The 24,870-nt window shown below is 51.2% G+C and overlaps 2 protein-coding genes across 7 annotated transcripts in view; both read left to right on the forward strand.

Annotated features, from left to right (window-relative positions):
* GBF1 (golgi brefeldin A resistant guanine nucleotide exchange factor 1) overlaps window positions 1-12,789 on the forward strand; it is a 99,960-nt gene extending 87,171 nt beyond the window's left edge. For 3 of the 6 annotated variants that reach the window (XM_077784608.1, XM_021547886.3, XM_021547911.3), the window contains 17 exons: window positions 1,264-1,440; window positions 1,926-1,990; window positions 2,096-2,219; window positions 2,794-2,865; window positions 3,734-3,828; window positions 4,267-4,420; window positions 4,632-4,854; window positions 6,097-6,260; window positions 6,562-6,808; window positions 7,196-7,383; window positions 8,319-8,469; window positions 8,816-8,946; window positions 9,298-9,399; window positions 9,977-10,090; window positions 10,327-10,504; window positions 10,702-10,839; window positions 11,157-12,789. In XM_077784608.1, the coding sequence (XP_077640734.1) occupies window positions 1,264-1,440; window positions 1,926-1,990; window positions 2,096-2,219; window positions 2,794-2,865; window positions 3,734-3,828; window positions 4,267-4,420; window positions 4,632-4,854; window positions 6,097-6,260; window positions 6,562-6,808; window positions 7,196-7,383; window positions 8,319-8,469; window positions 8,816-8,946; window positions 9,298-9,399; window positions 9,977-10,090; window positions 10,327-10,504; window positions 10,702-10,839; window positions 11,157-11,443 (2,610 nt within the window). In that variant the 3' untranslated portion in view covers window positions 11,444-12,789. Of the gene's footprint in view, window positions 1-1,263; window positions 1,441-1,925; window positions 1,991-2,095; window positions 2,220-2,793; window positions 2,866-3,733; window positions 3,829-4,266; window positions 4,421-4,631; window positions 4,855-6,096; window positions 6,261-6,561; window positions 6,809-7,195; window positions 7,396-8,318; window positions 8,470-8,815; window positions 8,947-9,297; window positions 9,400-9,976; window positions 10,091-10,326; window positions 10,505-10,701; window positions 10,840-11,156 lie in introns of all 6 variants that reach the window. The other 3 variants (XM_077784607.1, XM_021547877.3, XM_021547894.3) reach the window with 1 other exon arrangement.
* Window positions 12,790-16,394: 3,605 nt separating this feature from the next.
* Window positions 16,395-23,929, forward strand: TMEM150A (transmembrane protein 150A). The gene is made up of 7 exons (XM_021548065.2): window positions 16,395-16,535; window positions 18,345-18,392; window positions 20,203-20,274; window positions 20,420-20,487; window positions 20,616-20,743; window positions 21,601-21,778; window positions 23,559-23,929. Exons 1-7 carry the CDS (start codon window positions 16,456-16,458, stop codon window positions 23,801-23,803), a joined length of 819 nt encoding a protein of 272 aa, XP_021403740.1. The 5' UTR covers window positions 16,395-16,455; the 3' UTR covers window positions 23,804-23,929.
* Window positions 23,930-24,870: the final 941 nt, after the last annotated feature.

Genomic DNA, 24,870 nt, shown 5'->3' on the forward strand with positions numbered 1-24,870 from the left:
GAAGAGCCATCTTCAGAGGACTGAAGAGTCAAAGCAGGCATCCTCTCCATGCACTGCAATTGCTATGCATGGCCACTTTGATTGAAAGAAGGGAAATGGAAAGGAACATGGAATGTCTTTAAGTGATTAGGAAGAATGAGTTCCCACTTCATGATCCATTGTTAAGACTCATACTGACTTGGTATGTAAGTAGCAGCAAAACCTGTGTGTGTTGTTTTCAGTGATATGGCTTCTTGCCACAGTGCACAATCAGGCATATTGCTGTTTGCACCCTGACACTTCAGAGATACAGGTATTCGTGTAGTATCCCTACAGCAACAATGGAAAAAACCCAAATTGGTTTTTGCATTTCTGCCAGATTTCAGATTGGCACTTCTAATGGGGTTTGCTTCTAAATCAAAGACCCACTTTGATAACAGTTTTTCCATCAGTTTGGCTGAAGCAAGAGCTAGTTTCTCTGAACTTCATATCTGAGATAGGATACACTAACTCCTTCAATCCCTTGTCTTCTCTTCCATTCACAGTGAGGAGATAAGTATGGATTTTGTCCACATTAACAAGAGAATGGCAAAGCCCATCTCTTCTGAAAAGGAAGATTGCAATGATTTTAAGTGACTGCAGAATCATGGAGCATGTTACACTGTTTGATATTAGCTCACATGGATGCTGGTTTTTCCTTGTTTTGGCAGCGTATGCTTAATTGGTTTCAGTGACTTAGCAGGCTTTTTGTATTTTGAAAAGCTGTGAGTGCGTTGAACAGATTATGAGGATTTGAGATGCAGCAATCATTGGCAGAGACTCCATGTCAGGATTGAATTACTTTGAGTCTTGCTGTTAGGTAGTGGTAAGAGTAATTTTGCAAGTCAAGTAATGGTTTTGGCCACAGTTTCCTTCTTTAACAGCACAGCAGAGCAACTGCTGCTTCCAGAGGAGATGTGGTACTTTTTGTAGAAGGCTTTGATCTTGAGCGGAGTTCCTGTATCAGGATAAATTAGTGGGTTTTCAGCAAGTGCTTTTTCAAAATGTTCTGAGTTGTTATTCTTGGGGAGTTTATATCTAGATTGTTCTGTGATTCAACTTGTATCAGGTAAGCTACCTTGTCCTTCTTTTTGTGCAAAGTGAATGTGAGCTGAGGAGTTATCCAAGCATTGTACAGAGAATTGTTATCTTTCCCACAACCAGTTCTGAATCATCTGCCCTAATTTCTGTTGAAAAGAAAATATCTCTTTCTGACTGATTGCCACTGCCTCTTCTTTCCTGCAGTCTATTGAGAACCTGCCCACTGTTTTTGGAAGTAATCCCAAGGCCCATATTGCAGCAAAGACAGTGTTTCATTTGGCCCATCGCCATGGTGACATTCTGCGAGAGGGCTGGAAAAACATCATGGAGGCCATGCTACAGCTTTTCCGAGCAGAGCTGCTGCCCAAGGCCATGGTGGAGGTAATAATCAGCTGGATAACTGAAGAGTCAGGACAGTGGGAAGCTGCCTTTTCATAGAGCCAGTTCCAAAAGTAGGAGAGCTCTCTTGAAAAGGCCTGGCTTTGTTAACACTTTGTTTGGTAACAAAGTATGTACAAAACTTGGAAGCCTGTGAAGGTATAATACTCAAGTTGTGTGCAGCTTCTTTTGTAGCTTGTTTCTTTTTTTCCCATTTTATTTCTTGTTAGATTTGAGGAATTCCAGCATTTATTTTACTTGAACAGATTTTGAATGTTGTGCAGAAGAGGGAAATGCTTACAGGCATGAAGTGCTAGAGCACTGCATTGGTTTTACCAGATGAGAGTAGCACTTAGTACTAACAGGATAGTGTCGTGAAGAGCTGGGTTTGACTGCACACATATGGGCTGTCTGGTGCAGTGTTTCATCACTAAGAGAAATATAATGTGGTTGGGGAGGTCATATGCATGTCCTGGTCTGTGTTCCAGGTTGAAGACTTTGTGGATCCTAATGGCAAAATCTATCTACAGCGTGAGGAGACACCATCCAACCGGTGAGTGGCACAGATGTCCCAGCCAGTCTTTTTTGTACCAAATAAGGCTGGAAAATAATGTGATTTCTTATTTTCTTACTGATGCTGGTGTCTTCTGATTTGCAGTGGTGAATCAACAGTACTGAGTTTTGTTAGTTGGCTCACCCTCAGTGGGACAGAGCAATCTGGTATGCGAGGGCCATCTACAGAAACACAGGAGGCAAAGCGAGCAGCTTTGGAGTGCATAAAGGTAACCTATAGGCTGAAGAAAAACCTGTTTTTTTTTCTTGGTGATAATACTATGTGGGTAACAGGCAACAGAAGCATAAATATGCATGCTGCTTGGCAGTATTGCAGGTAACAGGAGACTTAAGAACTGAAAGAATCTACAGAGAAGCGTATCTGGATTGACAGCTAAACAGTCTTTTGTGTTTCTGTGCACAAAGGTACTAACACATCAAAACAGGAATGATTCCTCAGGCTGGGATCTGCCCTGGACATCACAGTCCTATATTTAAAGACAAATTACTGAATTCTCAAACAACTAATCTTTTCCAAGACAGTGTAAAGGTATATGGTGCCTACAAAATCTGAACCTGGGGTTTGACCACTGTGTGGTCAGAGAAATCATCTGATAAAATCTGTCTAGCACAGATCATGTCTGTTAAAAGTAATTGATGTTAAAGAGCAAAGTAGTTGTAAAGAGTTTTCTCCAGATAGCAACTATCTGTGTCTTTCCTGTGAAGATGATGTGTTTCTGGAGGATCTGTGTGTATGCCTTCCACAACCCCCAGATGAACAGTTATTTTTTCTGTATTTTGCAGCAATGTGATCCTGAGAAGTTGATCACAGAAAGCAAATTTCTCCAACTTGAATCCCTCCAGGAGCTCATGAAGGTGAGAGAGGTATTGGGCAAGGGACGGGATGGTAGTGGAACAAATATGCTGTGCATGATAGTGGATATGTGCTGTGTACCCACTTAACTCCTCTGTCCTCAGAGGAGGTCTTGGAACTATTTGGATTGTGAAGCTAGTAGTTAGTTCACCTGTTAAAAGTAACTTATGTGCTGGCAGATACAAATTGCTCTGGCAGTAGAAGGAAACGTTGAATTGTGGAATGAATTCTAAGAGCCTTGAGAACTCTTGGCAAATGTTGGAAAGTATTTGTAGTTCTGTGTCAGAGCTTAAAGATTTTCAGGTGTACTTAATGAGAGAATTCTAAAAAGCCACTCTAGAGGCAAGAGCTGTACAGAAATATTTTACACTGTGTCCCTAAACAGTATGGTATCTGGCTGCTGTGGAAGATATAGTAAGGCTGAACACAATAGCCTTTGGGCTAGAGAAGCTCTTCTCCCTGGGGAGTGTCATCTCAGTTCCAGGGGGAACATTGTGCTCCTACTCCGATTGTCAAGGAATTTACCCTTCATATACAAGCTGATGGCTTGAGAAGAATAACTCCAGTATTTGTAGTCATTCTTTTGTATGCCTGTTTTTTCTGTACTTCATATATGATTAGCAAGAAGGTGCTGGATATCAGTTCCTTTTCATCTGAGACACGTCAGAGTTGAACATCTTTTAAGTTCATATGTATTTTACATAACAAAATTTATTTTTCCCATAGATTTAGCTTGACCTTTATCCAATGCCTTTGACTATGCATGACCTCACTAGACAGTGGAGTACAGTTTTGGCCAGACTCAAAGCATTCTGTTGACTCTCCATTTTTGGGAGCTTGTGATTCATAATAATATAATGGCTGTTCCAGGCACTAATCTCTGTGACTCCTGATGAGGAGACATATGATGAAGAAGATGCAGCCTTCTGCTTGGAGATGCTTCTGCGGATTGTTCTAGAGAATAGGTATGACCTTGAAATATGTGCACTGTAATGTCCCTGCTTTACTGCATCTGCTGCCTGGGTCCTGGAAATGAGTTCCTTATGTCTGTGATTCACCAGCTGAAGCAGCATGTGCTGTAATTTCAGGGTTTAACAATTCCACTGTAGCATGTGCAAACAGAAAGGCTATTAGCTCATGAATTGGTGCTTGATGTCCTGAAATCTGGAGAATATAAACTAAACTCCAAAGGGAGAATTCTCCCACCCGATTGCTTTGCAAGTAATGAGTAAGAAGTCTGATCGTTTTGTTGTTTCTATGTGTCTGTTCTTGTATCTCCTAACTGGAATTTTTAATTGAAGTTAAGAAATGGTGGATTGTCTGGAGTTGTGGGAGAGGTTGCTGGATCCTGCTTGTCTCATATCCTTTCATTCTACCCTTTCCCTCCTCCTTGTTGTGGCTAGGGACCGTGTGACCTGTGTCTGGCAAACTGTCCGAGACCACCTTTATCATCTCTGTATCCATGCAATGGAGTTCTGCTTCTTGGTGGAGAGGGCAGTGGTGGGGCTGCTGAGACTGGCCATTCGACTGCTGCGTCGAGATGAGATCAGTGCACAGGTAAGGGATTTTTGAAAGACAGTTACTGGGGTTTTGTAGCTATACCCAGTGACAGGATCGCAGTTGCTGTGGGATGGACCCATATTTAACATGTCTGTGCTGCAGGTAACAACAAACAGCAATTGTAACTAGCTCTAATAGATGAAGGAGTACATTGCTAGAGAATGGAGTGTAAGTAGGGTCTGTTATTCTTGTCTCCTTCCCTGGCCAGGTTCTCCTCTCATTACGTATCTTACTTATGATGAAGCCAAATGTGCTATCCAGAGTTAGCCATGAGGTTGCCTACGGCCTCCATGAACTCCTGAAGACCAATGCTGCCAACATTCACTCTGGGGATGACTGGTACACGCTCTTCACCCTCCTGGAGTGCATTGGGTCTGGGGTGAAGCCACCTGCAGCCCTGCAGGTTACAGCAAGGACAGATAACGACACAGGTAAGACAGGCCAGCGTTTGCTAGGAAATCTGATGCCTGCCTGCCAGATAAGCAGCTGCTTTCTCAAGCTTTTCAATTAGCAAAGGGGACTGCAAGAAAACAAAGCTGATATTAAACTACATTAGCAAGATTAAAGACCAGCACCTGCTGTTCACTCCTCATGGTCTGTTCCTGTCTCTATTCTGCGATCTCTTCCTACTCAGTGAGCAGCAATCCAGGTGCTAGTCCCTGAGGGGCAGGGGGAGGAAAATTGATATCAGTTCTGGCAGCTGTAGGAGGTCTTTGCTCTACCCAAGGAGCATTTTTTGCTGGTTGTGCGTTGGTGCCTCGGGTACCGTAATCTCTTATCTGGACATGTAATGTAAACCCAGCTGCTGTTCCTGTCATACTTGCTTCTTTTGTGGGACTGAATCTTTTCTGTCCCCTTTTTAAGGTTCTCATAAAATGAGTTGTTTTTTAAAATTGTATTTCCAGATCCATTTGCATTAATAGTCCCTGAACCATTCCCACAAGACTAATGCACTATTTCTCACTTCTCTTGACTGTGTTAGAAAGGTGGTCTTTTCAGAAAATTGTTCAGTTTTGCTTTAGCCAGCTGTCAATATATTTGAGGTTGATGTCTTCAGACTTCTAAAACAAAGAGCAATAAAGGACTTTTCCAGAAGGCTTTTTTTTTTTGTCTTCACTTTTCTAGAACTTCTTTGATGGGTCCTGATGCTTTGTGCTAGACAGATGGGAGAAGCATGATTTTTAAAAATACTTATGGACTTTGTTCCCTGGATTAATGCAGAGCTGCCTCCTCTTCTGTATCTCCTTTTTTTTTTTTTACTGCTTCTGTCTTTGCTGATAGAGCAAACTGCTTGTCTTGGCACCTTACACATCAAAGCATTAGTTCTCTACCTCCTGAAAATGTTTGGTGCACTCTGTTCACAGCAAATCTGTCTGTCTGCTGATGAGTTTCTAGGTGGTGTTGAACATTGGAGAGAGCAAGTTTTTACTTCTAAATAACATATCAGTAACTTAAATTTGTCCCTTGCAAGGACTTCTCTCTTGGGATATGTGAAATTTAAGGTTATCCTAAATGTCAGGGCAGGTAGAGCTGACAGGTGTAGAACATACTAATAACCACTTGTTATTAGTTCCTGGTTGATGCTGATCTGGATGGCTTCTCCCTTATCCACAGCTACTCTTGCAAGTTCTTGATTTGGCTTTGATCTAAATCCCATGTCTTTTATCTTAAAGGTGCTCAGTCAGACAGCGAGGTGTCCTCCTCCTATCATCCAAGTGACATGAGCCTGGACCGTGGCTACACCTCTGACTCCGAGGTGTACACAGACCATGGGAAGCCAGGCAAGATGCATCGCTCGGTCACAGATGTGGATGTCATGAACAGTGGCTGGCTAGTGGTGAGTAACCAGTGGGTTTCTGGTGACCAAAGAGGACATGGTTGTGAGCAGAGGGTGTGGTAGTGAGAGAAAGAATAAGACAGTAGAAAAGAGTGATAAGATGAGCTGATGATCTTAAGGCAAGAATGGGAAGAGACACAGATGGAAAGGAGAAAGCTTTGAGGCAAATGAGGAAGAAAGGGAAATGGACTGTACAGAAATATTACCTGTTGGCTTCTGAAGAAAGGCCCTTTCAGTGTGTGCATTAGATGCTTTTTGTTATGCTCCCCTCTCCTGCTTATGCGCTTGCTGTGACCTGCAGGTGGGGAAAGATGACATCGACAACTCCAGATCCACTGCTGGGCTCAGCAGGCTGGGTCCATCACCTCTCGTCAACCAGTACAGCCTGACGGTGGGACTGGATTTAGGCCCACATGACACAAAGTCTCTCATGAAATGTGTTGAGTCCCTGTCCTTCATTGTGCGAGATGCTGCCCATGTTACACCTGAGAACTTTGAACTCTGTGTCAAAACAATACGTATCTTCGTGGAGGCCAGCTTGAATGGGGGTAAGTTGGCCCTTCACTTGTCAGCCAGGATTTGGCTTGGGGTGGCCAGTTGGCAAGCAGTGTGAAGTATACTCTCAAGAAATGAGTCCCCAATCCAAAGAAAATGCTCTACCAGGAGAAAGGTGTTCCATCTGCTGCTAGCAGCAGGGACCTTATTCTTATCCCCCTCCCTGGGATGGAGGGGAGTTGATGTGGAGACAGCAGTATCAGCTCTTGTGGAAAGTTCTTCCTGCAGGGCACTGGGTCTCCTTCAAGCAGGTAATGGTCATTTCAGAGGACAGGACCCTTTGCTGGGGATACCAAAAGGAAGCTGCCCTGTGTGTTGAAAAGCAGAACATTTTGTAGTGGACTGTTGTATATGGAATGTTGTTGCCTTTTATATTCTAGGCTACAAGTCCCAGGAGAAGAGGGGGAAGAGCCACAGGTATGACAGTAAATCCAGTCGGTTAAAAAAAAAGCCAAAAGACAGCTCCACACGGCGATCCCGGGTGCTGAGCCAGCACCAGGCGCACACACACAGTGATGAGGACGAGGACGAGAGCATCCCTGCCAGCTACCACACTGTGTCTTTACAGGTTAGTCAGGACGTAAGTATAGCAAGGATTTCCTCCTCTCCTCTCCCATTCTTAGGGCCTGGCTAGGTAATCACTGGAATTCTTTATGGGGCAAGGGAGGGCTGCCTTCTGCATAAGTGGACACTGGATGGCAAAGAGTGTCTGTGGGGGCAGTATGTGGTTCTGCAGTGAAAGAGGAAGGCTGCAAAAGCAGACTAGCAATGGAGAGAGAGGTCCTCTGAAAAACAAGGAGGTCTGAAGCTGTGAGTCACTGTAGTAGGTAAAATGGATTAAGGTCATTTGGACACATAAGGTTCCTGTAGGATTAGCAAGGAGTCTGACAGGGCATCTGAGCTTGAGGAAAGGGAAAAGCCCTGTTGGCTGAGGCTCTGGAATTTGAAGTACAGATGACTGGGCTAAGGGAGTAATTTCTTCCCAGCTGGTACTTCAAAGGTGTCAAGGCACAGGCCTGCTGACTGTTGGGTCTCAGTTCATTAGTAAACTGACTAAAGTGCTGTCATGTGCCCATACAGGTAAGGGAACTTTGCATGTGCTTCACATACCCTTTTTTTTAAGAAAAGAAAGTTGTAGAGTTGTTCTGGACAGCACAGGTGAATCACTGGGTTTATCCCTCTGCCTGGGAGAGTCAATGCTCTGTGCCAGGAAGGAGCCCATTCTTCCTTTAGACAGGACTGGAATGGTGTTCCTCAAAGATGGGATTGATGTGGCTACTGAACTGACGTAATTCTTGTTGAAGATACCTAGCACTTGACCAGTTAAGGAGGGCACAGACAGCAGGGCCTGACACCATTTCTATAGCTGTGTGTGGTTGTGTATATACAGAAAACAGGCTCGAGTAGCTTGAGCCTTTTAGCCCTATTTGGAGAACAGCAGAGATCAGAGCTGCTTCAAAACTTAAAGTCCTGTGTGTTTCTTACTGTGTCGTGTACTTGCAGCTCCTGGACCTCATGCACACCTTGCACACGCGAGCAGCTGGCATCTATAGCTCCTGGGCAGAGGAGCAGCGACACCTGGAGACAGCAGCCAGGAAAATCACAGCGGATTCCCGAACACTGTGGTCCAACTGCTGGTGTCCTTTGCTACAGGGTAAAGCCATCCCCTGGTGACAAGAGCAAGCAGACACTCTTCCAAAGTAATGGCAGGAAAGTTGAGGAGCCAAGAACTAACTGCAGAAAGCAGGCATAGGTTGTTTTTAGGGTGTGTTATAATTGAAAAACAACTTGGATCAGATTGGGAAAAACATCTTCAGGATGAATTAGCTGCTAGCATGTTCCTGGATCTGGTAGTAGATTGCCAGTCTGTGGCCTGGAACAAGTATCCTTTTTTTTTCCACAGAGAGTTTTTGATCTTCACTAGACTTTTTACTCTAGACTGGGGAAGTAGGAATGTGACACTGTCCCTGTGGGCTTTGCCCTGAGTCCCTCTCTTGCAGGTATTGCCTGGCTGTGCTGTGATGCCCGACGCCAGATCCGAATGCAAGCACTCACTTACTTGCAGCGGGCCCTGCTGGTACATGACCTGCAGGCCCTGGATGCCCTGGAATGGGAGTCCTGCTTCAACAAGGTAACCACCTGGCTGGCATGGGCATGTGAGCAGGGCAGCGTTGTCATGAACAGCAAAGCTGTGTGGAGGAGTGTTGTCCTACTGCAGCACTGTCTTCTTGAGAAGCTTGTTCACTGCAACAGACAAGAAAGATGTTCCCTATTCTGGTCCTGTGAAAAGCTCCTGTCTGCTTAGGCTTCTGACAGGATCTTTTGGAGTATTGAAGTGAATCCACTCATGCACATCCTGTCGCTTCCATCATGTCCTCTGCCTAGAAGCCACCAGTCCCTAAACCAGTGCCTTTCTGTAAGGCTGTCAAAATTGCATCAGTCATTTTTCAGCTCTAAAATATCCATGTGTTGGATCCAACAGGTGCTGTTTCCTCTGCTAACCAAGCTACTCGAGAACATCAGCCCAGCTGATGTTGGTGGGATGGAAGAAACAAGGATGAGAGCCTCAACACTACTCTCCAAGGTGAGCACACCTCTGCTGCCAAGGGAGCTTAGGGGAAACCATGTTCCTCAAGAAAACCAAACTGTTTCCTGTGTTTGCTTCTCAGCATCTCTGATCTGGACAGGTGTCAGGTTGCTAGTTTGACTATCTTAATGCTGGGCTTCTCCACCAGCTTCTGCTGCTGGGACATGCCTTCTTTCCAGAACTTGTCTCCAAGATTCTAGTCCTTTGAAAAGTTGTCAGGAATAGGTTTATGACTTTATAATAGAGAGCAAGAAGTATTTCACTAAACATTAGTTGAAGACAGCATTTTCTTGGGGTGAAATGATGCATGTCACAAGCTGATAGTCGTGACCTGAGGCAGAGGTCTGGAAGGGCTAGAAGACATGATGATGCAGACTGCAGTGGCCTTCCACAAAGGAGACAAGATCCACTCCTTCACATACACACCTCGGAAGAGTGGAGGCCTGAGGATGCCACAGTCCTGTGCATGTTCCCAGCCTGCCACAAGGAGGGGGAATCCAGATTTGTGAGACTGGCTTGTCAGTGAGCAGCAGCCCCTGTACTACTTGTTGACAGTAGTTGTGTTTTTTCCCAGGTGTTCCTACAGCATCTCTCCCCACTGCTCTCACTGACCACCTTTGCTGCCCTGTGGCTCACAATCCTGGATTTTATGGACAAATACATGCATGCTGGCTCCAGTGACTTACTGGTAAGGTTCTGTATGCAGTCCTTTGGACAACCATTCATCACATTTTAGCCTTCTAAACTTGGATGGTGTTTTCATTTGGTGTGGGTCTTAGGGGTTTTTTAAACTTTTCATTCCTTTCCAAACCAATTTGTTCCATGGTTTCTTGCCCTGGCCACAGTTTCCAAGTCAGCCCACTGGCTATTTGGAGCTTTGGTTCATTGCTATCTGTCCATTCTGTGTCCTGTCTCTGATTATAGCTGGAGGCCATTCCAGAGTCTCTGAAGAATATGCTGCTTGTAATGGATACAGCTGGAATATTCCACAGTGCCGACTCACGGACGGGATACTCGGATCTCTGGGAGATCACGTGGGAGCGCATTGACTGTTTCTTACCTCGGCTGCGGGATGAGCTCTTCAAACAGACAGTCATCCAAGGTACAGGAGGCTGGGAAACCTTAACACAGGTTTTGGAGCAGTACTTGCACCTTGTCCAGTACCCAGCTGCCATAGTGCCCTGATGCTGATGAAGTGAGTTGTAGGAGGCTGTGGGAATTTGTCACAAGGGCAAATTGAGGGAGGGTTAAAGGAGTGAATAAACTGGTGTGGTCTCACTGCATGTTTTGTCTTCCTAGATCCTGTCCCAAACATACCAGTGGAGCAGCAGCATCAGAAAACAATAGTGTCTGCACTGCCCCCTTCTCCTGTGGGGGATGTGAGACCATCCACCCATGTGGCTCCTTTAGAGAAGCCATGTGAACCGGCTGTCAGTGGTGAGTCCTGTTTCCTTTTTTCTGGAATCACTTTCCCAGCATGGTGTCATGGATCTGCTTTTCCTTGCTTTAGCATGATCTCTGGTGACCAGGCCTATAGTGTTGTGAAATGTTGTGCATTCATATGGATAAGTTGTTGCTGAGGTTACTGGGGTGGGCAGAATGCCTGTGATTGACCCCTGCTTTTCAGGGCCTTGTATGAAGGGGCAAGTCTGAAAAGGCCCTTGAGTTGATTTTTAGCCCTTCTTAGTTTTGAGCTAATAGGTGACTTTGTCAGGACCTGAGTAAGGATCTATTTTGTCTCTTCCTTCTTCCAGAGTCTGAGAGAGCAACTTCACCTGTCTCACCCACCATCAGCACCTCTGCCTCTCCTTCCTTCCCAGCATCAGCTTCAGCCAAGTCAAGCCCCGTTACAGATGTACCTCCTACAACAGCACAGCCGCCACTCATCCTGCAGCCTCTTGCCTCCCCCCTGCAGGTTGGGGTGCCACCTATGACTCTTCCAATCATTCTCAACCCAGCCCTAATTGAAGCCACCTCTCCTGTTCCCCTCTTAGCTACTCCACGGCCCACTGACCCTATCACAAGCTCTGAAGTCAATTAATTAGTTGGAGGATGTTGGAGAACTGTCTGCTGAGGAGGCAATATGGGTGGAGGATGCTGGCCAAATGTTCTCTGGTAGTGGACATGTTTGTTTTAAAAGATGATGCTAACCTGAGCAGAAGGGCTGTTGCCGCAGTCCTCTGGAGCATGTCCCATCCTGCTCCCTTCTTGTGGCATCACCTAGAAATTTGCCCAAAAATCCCTGTCTTCATGGAGGAGTGCCCAGTTCCACTGACCAGTCTCCTTCCTGCCTTTGCAATCTCAGGTGCCAGGCAATGCCTGTGCCCAGCAGCCTGGGACCAAGCTGCCACCAGTTCATCCGGTAAAGAGGGAAAACTTACTGATGTCACACCAGAGAGGGGCTGCAGTACAGGACTGCTTCTCAAGATTACTGAGTCCAGTCCCTGGGCAATTCCCAGCCATTCCCTAGCTATCCTGCTGACTCTTCTGGTTGTACTGCTTTGTTTGGGATCTGAGCATGCCTGGGTTCAGCAGGTAGAGAATTTTATTAGAAATGTGGATTATTTACAGTGCAGCTCTCAGATTGCTACGTAGGACTTCTTGCCTGCTGGTACACGCTTTCCTTCCTGCAACGCGAATGACAGCAATCCCCAGGCCAAATAGAGATTAAGTAGCAGGCAAATCTGATAGGGGCTTTCATCCCTGCTCCTGTAAATGTAATCAGGCTTTCTGATTGGAGAAGGCAAATCCAGAAGGCTCTGCCTAGCTGAGTAGATGAGAAGGAAATGCTTAGAGCAGAGCACCATGGCCATGTCTCACGCAGCACTTGTGGGGCAATCATGTATTGTTTGCCACTCACTACACATTGGTCTCTGGGTGACCAGCTCCTTCCTTAGGAGAACATCCTCTTCATGTACAGATATGGGGATCTGTGGCACCTGCTGACAGATGCTCAGCAAGTCTGCAGTGGTTTCTCTTGAAAGCTCTGAAGAGATTGCACCCTTCTGCATCTCCTTGTGGGGATGCCATGTCCTTCTACCCCCAGAAGGCCCCTGCAGCTGAGGCCCTGGCAGTGATTCTTGTGCTTCCATCTTGCTGAAAGGACATCCCGCTCTTCCCCTGCTCATGTCCAGAGCAGAGCTGGCTGCCTGGCAAATGCTGCATCGCTGATCCTCCTCCCTTAACTAGTTGGCTAAATTCTCAATAGTTTCAATCTTGGAAATCCCCCTGGTGACTGGGAGGGGCATGGGTGAGACTCCAACCCAGTGTATCCTGTAAGGAGAGGAGCCTACAGGTGGTGTGGGAATACAACCAGTGTACATACAGAGTAAATGGCTAAAATACAATGGACTTTTTACAGTGTAATAAATACATCCTGTAAATGAATGTTCTGATGTTGCACTTGTTTTCTGTCATGGAACTTTGGCCCAGAGCTTTGGGAGAAGGAGAGTTTGCTTGTCAAGGTGTTGTGCCCTGGCTTCATATACTAGTGCTCCATCTGGAGGGAGCACAGGGGGACTTGTCAGCTTGGGGTGGAGGGCTGCAATGGAGGTTAGCCATCAAGGGACTAATCAGGAATGGTTTCCAGCATGGACAAAGCACAGCTGTAATAGTGAGATTGGCTCTTTCAGATGGCAATAGTTTGATGTGGGCTGTAAAATTTGTGGTGTTACATTGATGTATGCTCATGCACCACCAGGACTGAGGGCAGAAATGAGGGCTGAGGAGCAGGTGCTCTACTCATCTGGTCATGGTGCCAGAACGTAGACCTTGGTGACAACTCAGCTGACATCAGTGATTCTCTGATGAAGAAATCCTTGTTTCCATGATCAGGACTCAGAACTGGAGAGGGTGTGAGAGATGCTGGGCTCTTACAGGGCTAGTGCTTGCCACGGATTTGAACAACTACACTTCCCACCTGGTACTTTCTAGTTTGTTTCATGACAAGATTCACGCAGTGCCAGAGGGTCTTCAGAGCTGTGTGAGGCACCAGTGCCTTCTCTATTCCAAGAGACTCCTACAGACTTGGTAAGGGGATAAAAACTTGGGAGTTTGTTTAAATTGCATGAGAAAAGGTCTAAATATTGCATAATGGAAGAGTAATGTGTATACTAGGAAAGTCCTGGTAATAAATCCTGGTTCCCTAACCCCATTTGTACCATTCCTGGAATATTTTCCCTGCTGCAGCTGTCTCTTCCTCACCCTCCACTGCCTGTAGGTTGTCTTTCGAGCTGTCAGATGTTTTAATTAATGTATTTGAGTCCTTGTGCTGCTCATGATGTGCTTCTGTATCCAGTCCCCCTCTCTGTCTTGTCTTTCTGGGCTTTCGCTTCTATTTACAGCTCTGTTTTTCTGCTTGTTGAAAGCTTTAGATTATTAACTCCTTGTAAACCATTGCTCAATTGTCAAATACCTTGATGTCAGGACTGCTGCCTCTGATCCCAGAGGCTGAGGTGATCATCTGACTTTTTGGGGTGGTATCAGCTAACAGCAAAGCTCCATTTTGCCAGCTGCCTTCCAATCACTGTTTTGGGCATATGCTGTGTTTTAACACATGCTGTGTTTACAAACCCAGCTTCTACTGAGAGCATTATGTCTTAATTCAGACAATTATGGTCCAAAGCAAAGGCCACCTGAGAGAACTGCAAGAAGTGGGACTGGCATGGAAGGAATGTTGACTGGAAAGACAGAATTGCACTTTAAACAGTTTTCACTAGACTGTAAATAGGAATGGACTGGAAAACCAGAAAAAGAATTTTTTGAATGCTGTTTGGATTTTGCAAGAGTGAAGTTTAATGTTAGAGAGAAAAAAAATAATCAGGGAAAGTATTGCACTGAAAGGAGATCGGAATCTACTGACAGGTAGCATGTGCTATCTGACAGGTTAATCAGTACATCTCTTGAACTCTATTTGTGAGTTTAAACTCTATTTGTGAGTTTAATTGCATAAAAGCCAGTGATACTACTAATGGCTGCTAGTGAGAAGTGGTGTTTACAACCGTAACCCTTAGATTTGTCCTAGCATATACTTTTTGTAGTCTTGGACTTTCTCATTTTTACTCAGGGCCTAAGTATTTTCCAGAGGAGACTGAACAGACATCACTGTGTTTTGGGTTTACCTGCCTCTTCTGTTCCCATTTGCATCAAGGATTTCTACTGCTAAAACAGAATAGAAATATGTGGGATTTAGCATGTGCCTGTAGAACACTTCACTGTGGAGCTGGTGCTTTCCTCATTGGTATGAAGATTACTAGTGTGAGAAGTCTTATGGAATTATAAGACCTGACAGTAAAACTTACAGTTGGCACTGAAACTCGTGAAACAGAAGCACTGCTGCTTTCAGTTTCAATTTAAAAATTGGGTCTGAGCAGCAAAGGTCTGTAAGAAAGATTTCCAGGATGTATCAACAGTGAGCTGGCTTTTGAAGAACTTACCCTCAGTCCTATAAATGCCAGCTGTTGAACTCCTCTGGAAAAATTTATGCCTGTTACAGAGGGTGATGTGTTCTGAAGCCACTGTGCCTGGCATTTTTGGCCCAGCTGCACAGAAGGCAGCCCGGCGGGGCTTGTGCTTCTCGCCTGCGGCCCGGAGCGACCCGAGCCCCGCACGGCGGCTGGAGGCGGCGGGCACCGTTCCACGCTCCCTGCGCTGTGGGGGCTGCCGGGAGAGGGAGGGCCAGGCCGGCTGCCGGCCGGGAATGCTCGGGGCACCTCTGGGGAGCACAACCGGCTCGGGAGCGAAGTTGTGGAGTGCAGCTCTCGCTCTGAACTGATGGGCTGGACAGCGAGAAGGGACCCTGGGCCCGTGAGGAGGCTGCCTGGAGCGCGATTCAACGCAGAGGACGATGAGATCCCCCAAGACTACAAGTCCCAGTGTGCAGCCCCGCCCCTGCGGTTGTGTAAGCAGCACCCCGGCCCGGGGCGGTGGTGGGCAGCCAGGGCTTGTGTCCCACACCGGCCAGGGTCAGAGCTGCACCCGGGCTGCAGAGGGAAAGTACAGGCTTTATGAGCACCAGATGCTCCGTCTCGACCTTGGCGACGGAGGATGTGTTGGGACTTGAAACACATCCGCACAAGCAGCCGGAGGCAAGAGGGCAAGTTATTGCTGAGTTCCCAATAGGGAAATGGAACGGCCATGGCCATACCACAGCACTGCTTCTCTGCCAAGGGAAGCTGTGCTTCCTTTCCTCACGTTTTCAGTGTAAGAAAAGTGGAAATTTCTCTCGGTAGCAGGGTTGGTGCTTGGCTGCTAAACTTAATCCCTAGTTGTAGAAAGCGTCTGGGAAGCAGGTCTGGGAGCGTGTGGAGGCATTGTCTGGCAGTGTGGCCGCAGCCATGTAGCGAGAGCACAAGGCCAGTCACTCCCGGCGTGCAGAGCCTTGTCCTCTGGAGGGAATGCTGAGTCCCATGGAAGAAGAGCGAACTGAACCAGGTTTCTCTGCCTGGCCCCTCCCTGTCGCAGTACCTCCTGCCTCGTCCTCTGACAGTGCCCTTTGGGCCACGCTTACAGAAACCCACGCTTTTGTGGATGTGCGCCCCGGGCTGGTGTTCAGAGAGAGCATCACCTGGAGCTGAGGGGGTGAGGCCCGCAGCCCTGCAGCCGGCTGTCGATGCCCGAGGCAGCCTCGGCATAAGCTGTTCGGGTCCCCAGCTCCCGGGAAGTGTTCGCTGCGGAGCTGTGCCTGCCCTCCCCTGCGCTCTGCGGGAGCCTGTCCCTCGCTGCGGCTCGGCCGAGCGCGCTGCGGCGCCGCCGGCCCCGGCCGCGCTGCTGCCCGGCCGCCCGCCCCAGCACCGCTGCTCCCCGGGCGGCAGCGCGGCCGCCACGTGGCGCCGGGGCCGCGCGGGCCCGTCCCGCTCCCCGCCGCCGCCGGACGGGGCGGGCCCGGCCCTGCCGCCGAGCGGGACCCGCGCTCCCGGGGCGGGGCCGGCCTGGGCCGTCCCGGCGCCGCTCCGCACGGCCGGACCCGCTCCGCCCGCCCCCGGCCCCGTCGCCCATGGGGAGCGCGGCCCGGCGGCGGCCCGGCGGCCCCGCTCGCCCATAGCCCGGCGGGGCATGCCCGGCCCCAGGATGCCGGCCTGGGGGATCCTGCCCGTCACGCTGCCTGCCTTCACCATCACCGGCATGTGGATCGTGTGAGTGCCGCGGGGTCGCCGCCAGCCCCCCACGGACGGGAACTGGGGCCAGGGCCGGGCCGGGGGCTGCGGGATAACTGAGGGCCGGGGGCTGGAGGATGCTTTCGAGTGGGACGCTGCGAGGTGGGGTGCAGCGGGCTGGAGGTTGCGGGGAGCTGCTCTCTGGGCACTCTGGGCGCTTCTGGACACTCAAGGGCTCACACACCTCCCTGAACCCCCACAGCCGCCCTGCGTGGTCCCCGCGTCCCCTGCTGCAGCGCTGGCATCTGCCTCCCTGTCCTTAAATCCCTGACACCCTGCGGAATCCGCGCCCCTGTCCCGGCGTGAGTAGGTCTGGGCGCTCAGGTGGCACAGGAACGGTGTTGGGAGCCACGCCACCAGCCCAGCTACTGCAGCGCCAAGGCTACAGTCCATATGTGGGCACCCATCCCGTGTGATGGATGGATGGATGGATGGATGGATGGATGGGCAGGCCTTGTGCTAGGAGTAGAGGTTGTGTCACTTGGGTGAACAGTAGTAGCCCATCCTAGTAGTCCATTTCTCAGGCCTTAACACTGGTGAGCAGTGGATGAAGGACTTTTCTCAGAGATATCAAGAGGTTCAATATAGGTGATGGGACTTCCTGAGGTGTGGGATGGAGCAAATGCATCCCACATGCATGCAGGTTCCTCTAAGAGCTTCCCCCTGAGGTATCGCCTGTCCAACTTCACGACAAACCAAATGTTGAACCTGGTGCTAGGAACTTGTGCTGCAAGTTTTTCCCTCGGACACCTTGCCAGCATGGCTGTCTCCTGTGAGTGATCCTGGGGGGAAGATGCCCCTCGAGACCTAAGCAGCACAGGTGGGAGTTGCTGCTTATGATCCTCACAGTCTGAGCTACCCTGGGAGTGGCCCTTTTGGAGGCCTGTGCTGGAAGATGGCTCGGTAAGGGCTCCCTTGGTGGCTGGGGGTGTTGTTCCTTGGTTTCCCCCATCTGTCCTGCTCTTTGCCCCTGTTCTGGGATCATCATTTTTGCAGCCCAGCTGTTACACAGCCAGCTTGGGAAGGAGAGGAGTTTTCATATGGTGTTGGGGCCTATTTTTAACCTGAGCTGTTCACAGCTGCCAGTGATTTGAACAACAGGGTGCCCACTGCTGTGGCTGCCCGGCAGGAGGGCTCCTCCATGGCTGGGGTGGGGGCCATGGGGCTGAGACCCCATGGAGTGGAGCAGGATGCATGTCATGAACCCCTTGCTACAGTGACTGGGGTCTCTGAGGGTGACTGCAGTGAAATGCTTGATGGAGCTGATCTCCCCATAATGCCCTCCCAGCACACTGGCTACTTTTCCAGACTTCCTTTAGCTCCATTGCTGGCCAGCCAGCGGCTGGGGAAAGCACGGCAGGGCCAGCACCATTGGGTGTCACCCGGCACAGCTGTGGGCTGGTGGAGAGCCCCGATGCCAGGGGCTTGCCAGGGAGGCTGTGTGACAGAGCAGTTCCCCAGAGCCCGTGGAGCACAGCAGCACCATGGAGAAGAGGCCCCACAGAAGCAGCTGCACTGAACTGGAGCAGGAGGTGGCTCTCAGTAGGAATGGGGGTAAAAAGCAGGGGAGCCTCATCCCAGCAGTGGGAGTTCTGTGGAACACGCACTTGTTTTTGCTTGTTTGTAAAGCTGGGAGGTGCTGGATGAGTGCTGGCCCCTGGCAGGCAGTAAGGGCCTTTTATCCTCTGCTCTGGGGGCTAGTCCCTGGGGCTGCTCTGGGTGCTGGCAGGGAATGGGGATGCAGGGAGGTGGGTGGCTGTGGTAACCCTGTTGTTGTCTCTCCTTTAGATATGCCATGGCACTATCCAACAACCACATCTGCCCTGTCCACAACTGGTAAGGCCTGTGGGGAAGCAGGGGCTTTTTGGCACATCCTGGCTTGATTAAAGACCTCATAATGCCAAGTCCCTCCATACCTGTCCCACTTGAAGCATGCCAGTCTGTGTCAGACCACTGGGCTGCTGAGGCACTCCCTGCACCATGACTGTGCTAAGGAGGGTTGGGGATGGTGGGAGCATTAAAGGGGCACAGAGCTACCTTCTTCCCGAGCAGACAGGGTGGTGTGGAGGTGCAAATGCCACAGGGCACATGCCTCCTGCCCAGCTGAGTGGCTTTTGGGAGCAGAACAGCTTGGGGTCGAGCTGCTGCCAGGGCTGGGCTGCCTTCCCTCCCCTGCTCAGGCTCGTCTGTGTTAATGGTTACTCTGGTGAACAGTCCAGCCTCGCTGCAAACCAGGCGGGGAGAAGGAGGCCTTTGAAAAAACACAGCATGGAGAAAGTATGAAAATAAGTGGTCAGGGAATTACAGAGGGCTATGTGTCTCCATGGAAAAGGTTGTGACTTGCTTGCTTGAGGCTAAATCTGGCAGTGTCAGGGGGATGGGATGGTCCTGCAGCACCCAGACACCCCATGGGAAGAACTGCTTGTAACACCCCCAGATGGGGGATGAGGCACTGTTTGGTCTCTTGGCAGCACCTTCTGCAGGGTTTTTGGCTTGTAGCATCGCCTTAAAAATCTGCCCAGAAAGATCCATGTTAGTTTAATTCTTCAAGTGTTTGAAGAAGTGAAAAAAAAACCTGCTGCCATTTCCTGCCTGACGGCCGATTCTGCCCTGAGAAGAATGTGTGTGTTGGGTTGTCTCTGCTGCACAGCCAGCCCTTAATGACGAATAATGCTTCCCGGCCTTGGGCTGCTTGCTTTAAACAAAATAATAATAAAAAAAAGCCTCCCAAACCAAACATGGCCCCAAGAACAGCCTTTGAGGAGGCCGTGGGGCTCCACGCCTCGCCTGGGTTTAGTGGTTGGAAAACAAAGCCACCAGTAAACTGAGGAGACTGAAAAAACATCAGAGCCCAGCCCAGCCCTTTCCAAAAAGGCTTTTTTAACCATGTGCTTGCTGCATAGCTGGAGATGGTGGATGAACAGCCTAGGCGAGGGACAGGGCAGCACTGTTCCCCCACAGCTCCCCCCACAGCACTGTCCCCCCTCAGCCCCCCTGCACACGTGGGACTTGGGGTGTCTGAAGAGGCCCTTTGGGGCAGAGGACTTTGCACTCACTGCCTGTGGTGTGAGCAGGGGTCCCACTAGGCCATGCCAGGCAGGAGTGCTGGATGCCTGGGTGATGCTGCAGCAAAGGGGCACCCAAAAACCCACTTCCAGTGTGTGCCAGCTCCTGGGAGAGCTGTGAGGGTGAGGGCACATGAACCCCTGCGGTGGGAGCATACACAGCTCAGCATTCCAGCCCATCCCCTGCAAACCTGGAGCTGTCAATGGCTGCGTGCCCAGCTTCACTGGTGCTTCCATCCCAGGAATATGTGAGGGGCCTGGCAGGTGGGTGCTCCTGCTCCTGTGTGGGGCTGCCAGAACCCCCTGAGCCCACACCCTGGCCCGCACAGCCTCTGCCCTGCCATGGTCTGTCTCTCGCGGGCTGGAGCTCGGGGTGAGCAGCAGAGCCAGCAGGCAGGGAGCAGGCTGTGGAAACACAGGCAGGATTCTACCTGCTGAGCAGTGGGTCACTCCCTGGAGGTTGTGGGCACCCTGGGTTTGGGCTGCACTCAGCAGCAACTCACCTGCCCTTGCAGGGCAGGAGACAGGAGGGTCCTGGGCAACGTCTCAGCTCTTCTAACCTGTTCCTTTGCTGCTGGCAGGAGTTACAATCAGTCGTGTGACATGGACGGCCCCAGCTCCTGCTGCACACTGGATCACATCCCCCTGGTCAGGTGAGCAGCCTCAGGGTGGGGACACAGGTAGAGCTGCTCTGAGACCCCTCCAGGGCAACCCAGGAGGGTGTCCTGCAGAGACAGCCAAGCACACATCTCAGTGCCCTCTGTCTGAGTGCTCCGTGGGTCTTGCTTGTCCCCACAGCAAGTGTGGCACCCTGCCTCCTGAGAGCTGCTTCTTCAGCCTCATCTGCAGCCTGGGCTCCTTCATGGGTAAGTGCCTGCTGCCAGGGAAGCAGGGCTGGGAGAGGCTGCCCTGCAGCCACCCTGGCATGGGGCAGCAGTGGGATGAGGGGGCCGCAGGCAGTGGCGTGTGACAGGGCTGTGTTTCCCTCCCCCAGTCATCCTGGTGGGCCTGCTGCGCTATGCCCACCTCCTGGAGCGCCTGGGGCCGTCCCTCCTCAACACCCTGGGGCTGGCCACTGGCTGGGTCTGTGCTGCTGGCCTCACCATGGTTGGCAACTTCCAGGTAAGGCATCTCAGGAGTCCCTGGGTAGGGGGGCCGGAGAGGGCCTTGGCTGGAGCAGGGCAGTGGCTGTGCTCAGCAGGGTAGGGTCTGGTTTGGTCCAGCGTCCCATCCATGCAGTCCTTCCCCTGAGTCAGTGCTGTGCTTCCCAGGGTGCTGGGTGTCCTTGTGCATTCATAGTTCAAGTCCACATTAAGCTGCTGGGTTTGGTTAAACCCTTACCTGAGCCCCCTCTGCACTGTCTGTCCTCTCCATGGGCATGGGCAGGGGCAGGGACATGCTGTTCAAGCTGCTCCTAATCCTGCCCAGGGGGTGATGCCAGGAAACTGTCGGGGCAGAGCCTGTGCTCGCGGGGAGCGGAGCGGGCCCAGGCTTGGCAGCACACGGCAGTGCTCAGCTCCTGCCTGCTCTGCCAGGCACCAGCCTCCCGGCAGCTGCCTGTGGCAGCCAGTCCCTCCCTGGCAGGAGGCTGCTGCCCACTCCAGCCCTGGGAGAAGCTTTGCAGGCCCTGATCCCCCTTGTGGCCCAGCCGTGGTGAGCAGTGCTGGGCTGTGACCCTCAGGAGGGGTGCAGGCAGTCCTGATGATGCTCAGGGCAGAGGGCAGCCCCTGCCTCTGGGCACAGCAGAGCTGCTGGCCCATGGATAAAAGGAACAGAGCTCTTTGAGATCCCAGCAGTAGATGGTGGATCCAAGTCTGCTTTTCAGCCAGGCACAGGCCAGTCAGGCACAGGGTGAGCTGCCTGGATCTGCTCCCAGCACTGTCTGCACCCCTTCCTGGGCAGGAGTACAACTCTAGGAGCAGTCACGCTGTGATAGGCAGTGTCCCAGGGTGTTGGCACTGACGGTTTCTTCTCCACAGGTGGATCACGCCAAGGTGCTACACTACATTGGGGCAGGGGTGGCCTTTCCCACCAGCATGCTGTTCCTGCTCCTGCAGTCCATCCTCACCTACCGCATGGCTAAAACCCGAGGGCAGTACTGGACCGGCCACTTACGTAGCATCCTCACCACTGTGGCCTTCTTCACCCTCGTCTTCAGTATCCTGAAGGGTGTGGGAAGAAGACTGGGAGTAGGCTGGTGAAAGGTGGTCCTCACGGTGGGGTGTACGCCCCCCGTTCTCTATCCTTTGGTCTGACAATGAGGCATGGTGCCAGGAGAGGAGCTGGGCAGGGCACTGGGGGTGAGCAGCTCACTGCAGGTGTAGGCTGGAGGAGCAGCAGTACCAGGGCTGGGCAGGGGCTGAGGAGGGGAAGGGGTGCTGGTGGGTGTCTTTTGGGGTGCTGGCATGCCCCAAAGCAGCCGTGTCCTGGCTGCTGCCGCCCAGCCACCACTGCAGGCTCCAGCCACACACCACCTAGGTCTGCTTTTTTTTTCTGCTGTTGGGCTTTTTTAATGGGACAAAGATATTTTGAGCCCTTGGCAATGCAAAGTCCATCTGGGTTACCCCTCTGGCCGAAGCTGAGTACAAAAGTGCTGTGTGCAGGTGCCAGGTTGGGTGCATGGCAGCACCTCTGTCAGCCAGAACTTCTGGGCACTCACCAGCTAGCCTGCCCATGGGACAAGGAGGGGTTTGGTGAGCAGGTTCTGGGGTCTGCAAACACTTCCCCACGGAGGGAGGGCATGGCATCAGATTGGCTGGAGCTCAAAGAATGGTCCCAAGTGTGTGGCTGGGGTGTGAGGATCTTGTTTGGGACTGAGGCTGGGGATAAAGTGGGAAACAAGGTAGTGGTTATTGGGCAGGAAGGGGAAAAAGCATGCAGTGTCCATGGATCCCAAAGAGGCTGGCTGGGGTCTGGCTGAGGCGAGCTGCATGGGAGGAGCCTGGAAGTGCTGGCAGGTCTGTCACATGTCAGAGGGTCCTGCTCTATCGCTGCAGCAGGCAGGGAGCTGAGAAAGGCAGGACTGCTGCAGGACCATGCCAGCTGGGAGGGACAGGAAGGGCATGTAAGGACAAGGAAGACAGGACTGGTGCCCATCTGCTGTGGCCATTCTGCTCTGTAAGCTGTGGAACTGGCAATGGGCAAGCAGTGAGCTGTGGTGTGGACAGTGTAGGGAAAGGGCTGGGATCTTTCCTGATGGGATGAGGGGGAGGGAGCAGAGGGCTCTACACTGTATAGGTCAGGTCCCTCCTTCTGCAGCTCTCCCAGATCTTGGTCTCATTTGCAGAAGGCATGGTACTGCTGGAGGCTTCACCTGGAGGGCTAGGGAATGTGCCTCCTTCCCTCACCCACTCTTGCAATAGGTTTCCCTGGAGATTTTTGGTGGGGATGAGAGAAGGATAAAGAAATTCTGGTAGTGGTAGGATCTGGAGAAGTGGGAGCAGGCCTCCTCTCTGGGGTGGACCAGCCTGCAGCACAGGACAGGAGGTGCTGCAGGACTGGGATGCAACAGTTCAAAACCTGTTTCAAAGGTTGTTTTATCATCTTTGACTGCATCCTGTGAGAGGATGGAGGCCGCCAGCCTGGCTTGAGGAAGAGGCAAGGAGTGTGGGGAAGTTGAGCATCTGGGCACCTGGCTTGCACTGACACCTGCAGCCTGAGCTCCTCCTCCCCTGGCCTCTTCAGATAATCCCAGCCTGTCATCAGTGCCATGATTTACCAAGGCTGGTTTGGGCATGTGTGCCACCGCTTCACCTGTGCCAGGGCCCTTCTAGTGCTGGGAGAAGCACATGGGTGTTTCTCAGTGTTAGGAGTGGTGGTGTGTTTATTGCAGAGGATGGATACTCATGTCCACCCCAGCATGCAGTAACAGTAGGACATGGTTTTCCACGGGGTGGTTGGGGTTCAGCTGTACTATCCTTGACTGGGATACCCTCAGGTGGCGTGTTCTTCATCCAGGAGAGCTTCGTGCTGCAGCACGTGGCTGCCTTGTGTGAGTGGATGTTCATCATTGATGTTCTGGTTTTCTATGGCACGTTCACCTTTGAGTTTGGGGCCATCTCCACAGACACCTTCCTGGTCCTGCTGAAAGCCAGCCGGGCCCCCAAAAGTTACAAAGGCGAGAGCAGCCTGTCCAGTACGGCCCACATCCACAGCCATGTGGAGGGCCTGGCTATGGCCTGACCCCCACAGGCTGCAGCCCGTAGAGGAGACCCCAAACTGGGCTCTGCCAGTGACTCCCCACCTTGAATATCTCTGAAAACCCCGCTGCTGTGTGTTTTTGTGTGTATGTGTGTGTATGTGTGTGTTTTTTTGCGTGTGTGTGTGTGCTTGTGGACCTGTGGTGCCTTCCACTCTCAGCAGGAGCTGTGTCCAGTGCTCCTCTGGCCGCTGCTGCTCCTGCAAGAGCTGTCCTCTCTCTGCCCACAGGGTTTGGGGTCACTGCTGGGGTGTGGGGATGCCAACCTGGTGCTATCGGCAGAGCCAGGATCTGCCCCTGAGCCTTTGGGGATGCCTGGTCTGAGTCGGGCTGCTGAAGGCAATCGTACTGAGGCTTCCTCCTGTAAGGGACGTGGGAGAACAGGGGGCTCGCCCTCCCTTCACCACACAAGCCTGGTGTGCTGGAAGGGGGAGAGTTCTCTGTTCTTCCCTCCTCCACAGGGGTAAGCAAGCCTTCCAGCTGGCTACTGTGACTGTCAGAGGAGCCAGAAACACAGCGTGCTTTTTCCCTTTCTTGGGAAGTGGCTGCACTGCTGGTCTGTCTGCAGCCCCAGTGAGGATGGCAGCAGGGATCTCTCCCTGCCTGCCTTCCCAGGTGTGTGGTGTCTTCCCAGGTGGGAGTGGTGTCTCACTCTGCTGCAGGATGATGCCAGCAGCCCCAGCTGGACTGTGCTGACCCAGTCCCCCCCACCCTGCGCCAGGGCTCTCACTGCTCAGGGCCTTTTATGCCATCAGTCATGGCTTTTCCCACATTTTTTCAGCTTTGAGAATTGCTGAGGCAGGTTTCACCTCCCTGGTCACAGCATTTCCCTGCTTCCAGCTAGTTTGGGAAGTGAGTGTCCAAATTTACTGTCATGCGGGGGATGTCCTGCAGGCACCATGCCTACTGAGCAGGGGACTTCTGCTCTGTGCCGCTGCCAGCTGAAGCTGTCCCAGGGAGTGCAGCCATGGAAAAAGGAAGCACTTCTATAGGATCAGAGGAAGCGTGTGCCCCATTCTTCTGGGACTCCCAAATCCATCCTCTGGTGCCT

Source organism: Lonchura striata, chromosome 7, assembly GCF_046129695.1.
Source record: "Lonchura striata isolate bLonStr1 chromosome 7, bLonStr1.mat, whole genome shotgun sequence".
Lineage (NCBI taxonomy): Eukaryota > Metazoa > Chordata > Aves > Passeriformes > Estrildidae > Lonchura > Lonchura striata.

Coding starts and splice junctions, on each gene's coding strand:
- TMEM150A (XM_021548065.2), top strand. CDS start 16,456: ATGCCCGGCCCCAGGATGCCGGCCTGGGGGATCCTGCCCGTCACGCTG. Junction 20,744..21,600: donor CCATGGTTGGCAACTTCCAG/GTAAGGCATCTC, acceptor TCTTCTCCACAG/GTGGATCACGCCAAGGTGCT. Junction 21,779..23,558: donor CTTCTTCACCCTCGTCTTCA/GTATCCTGAAGG, acceptor GGATACCCTCAG/GTGGCGTGTTCTTCATCCAG.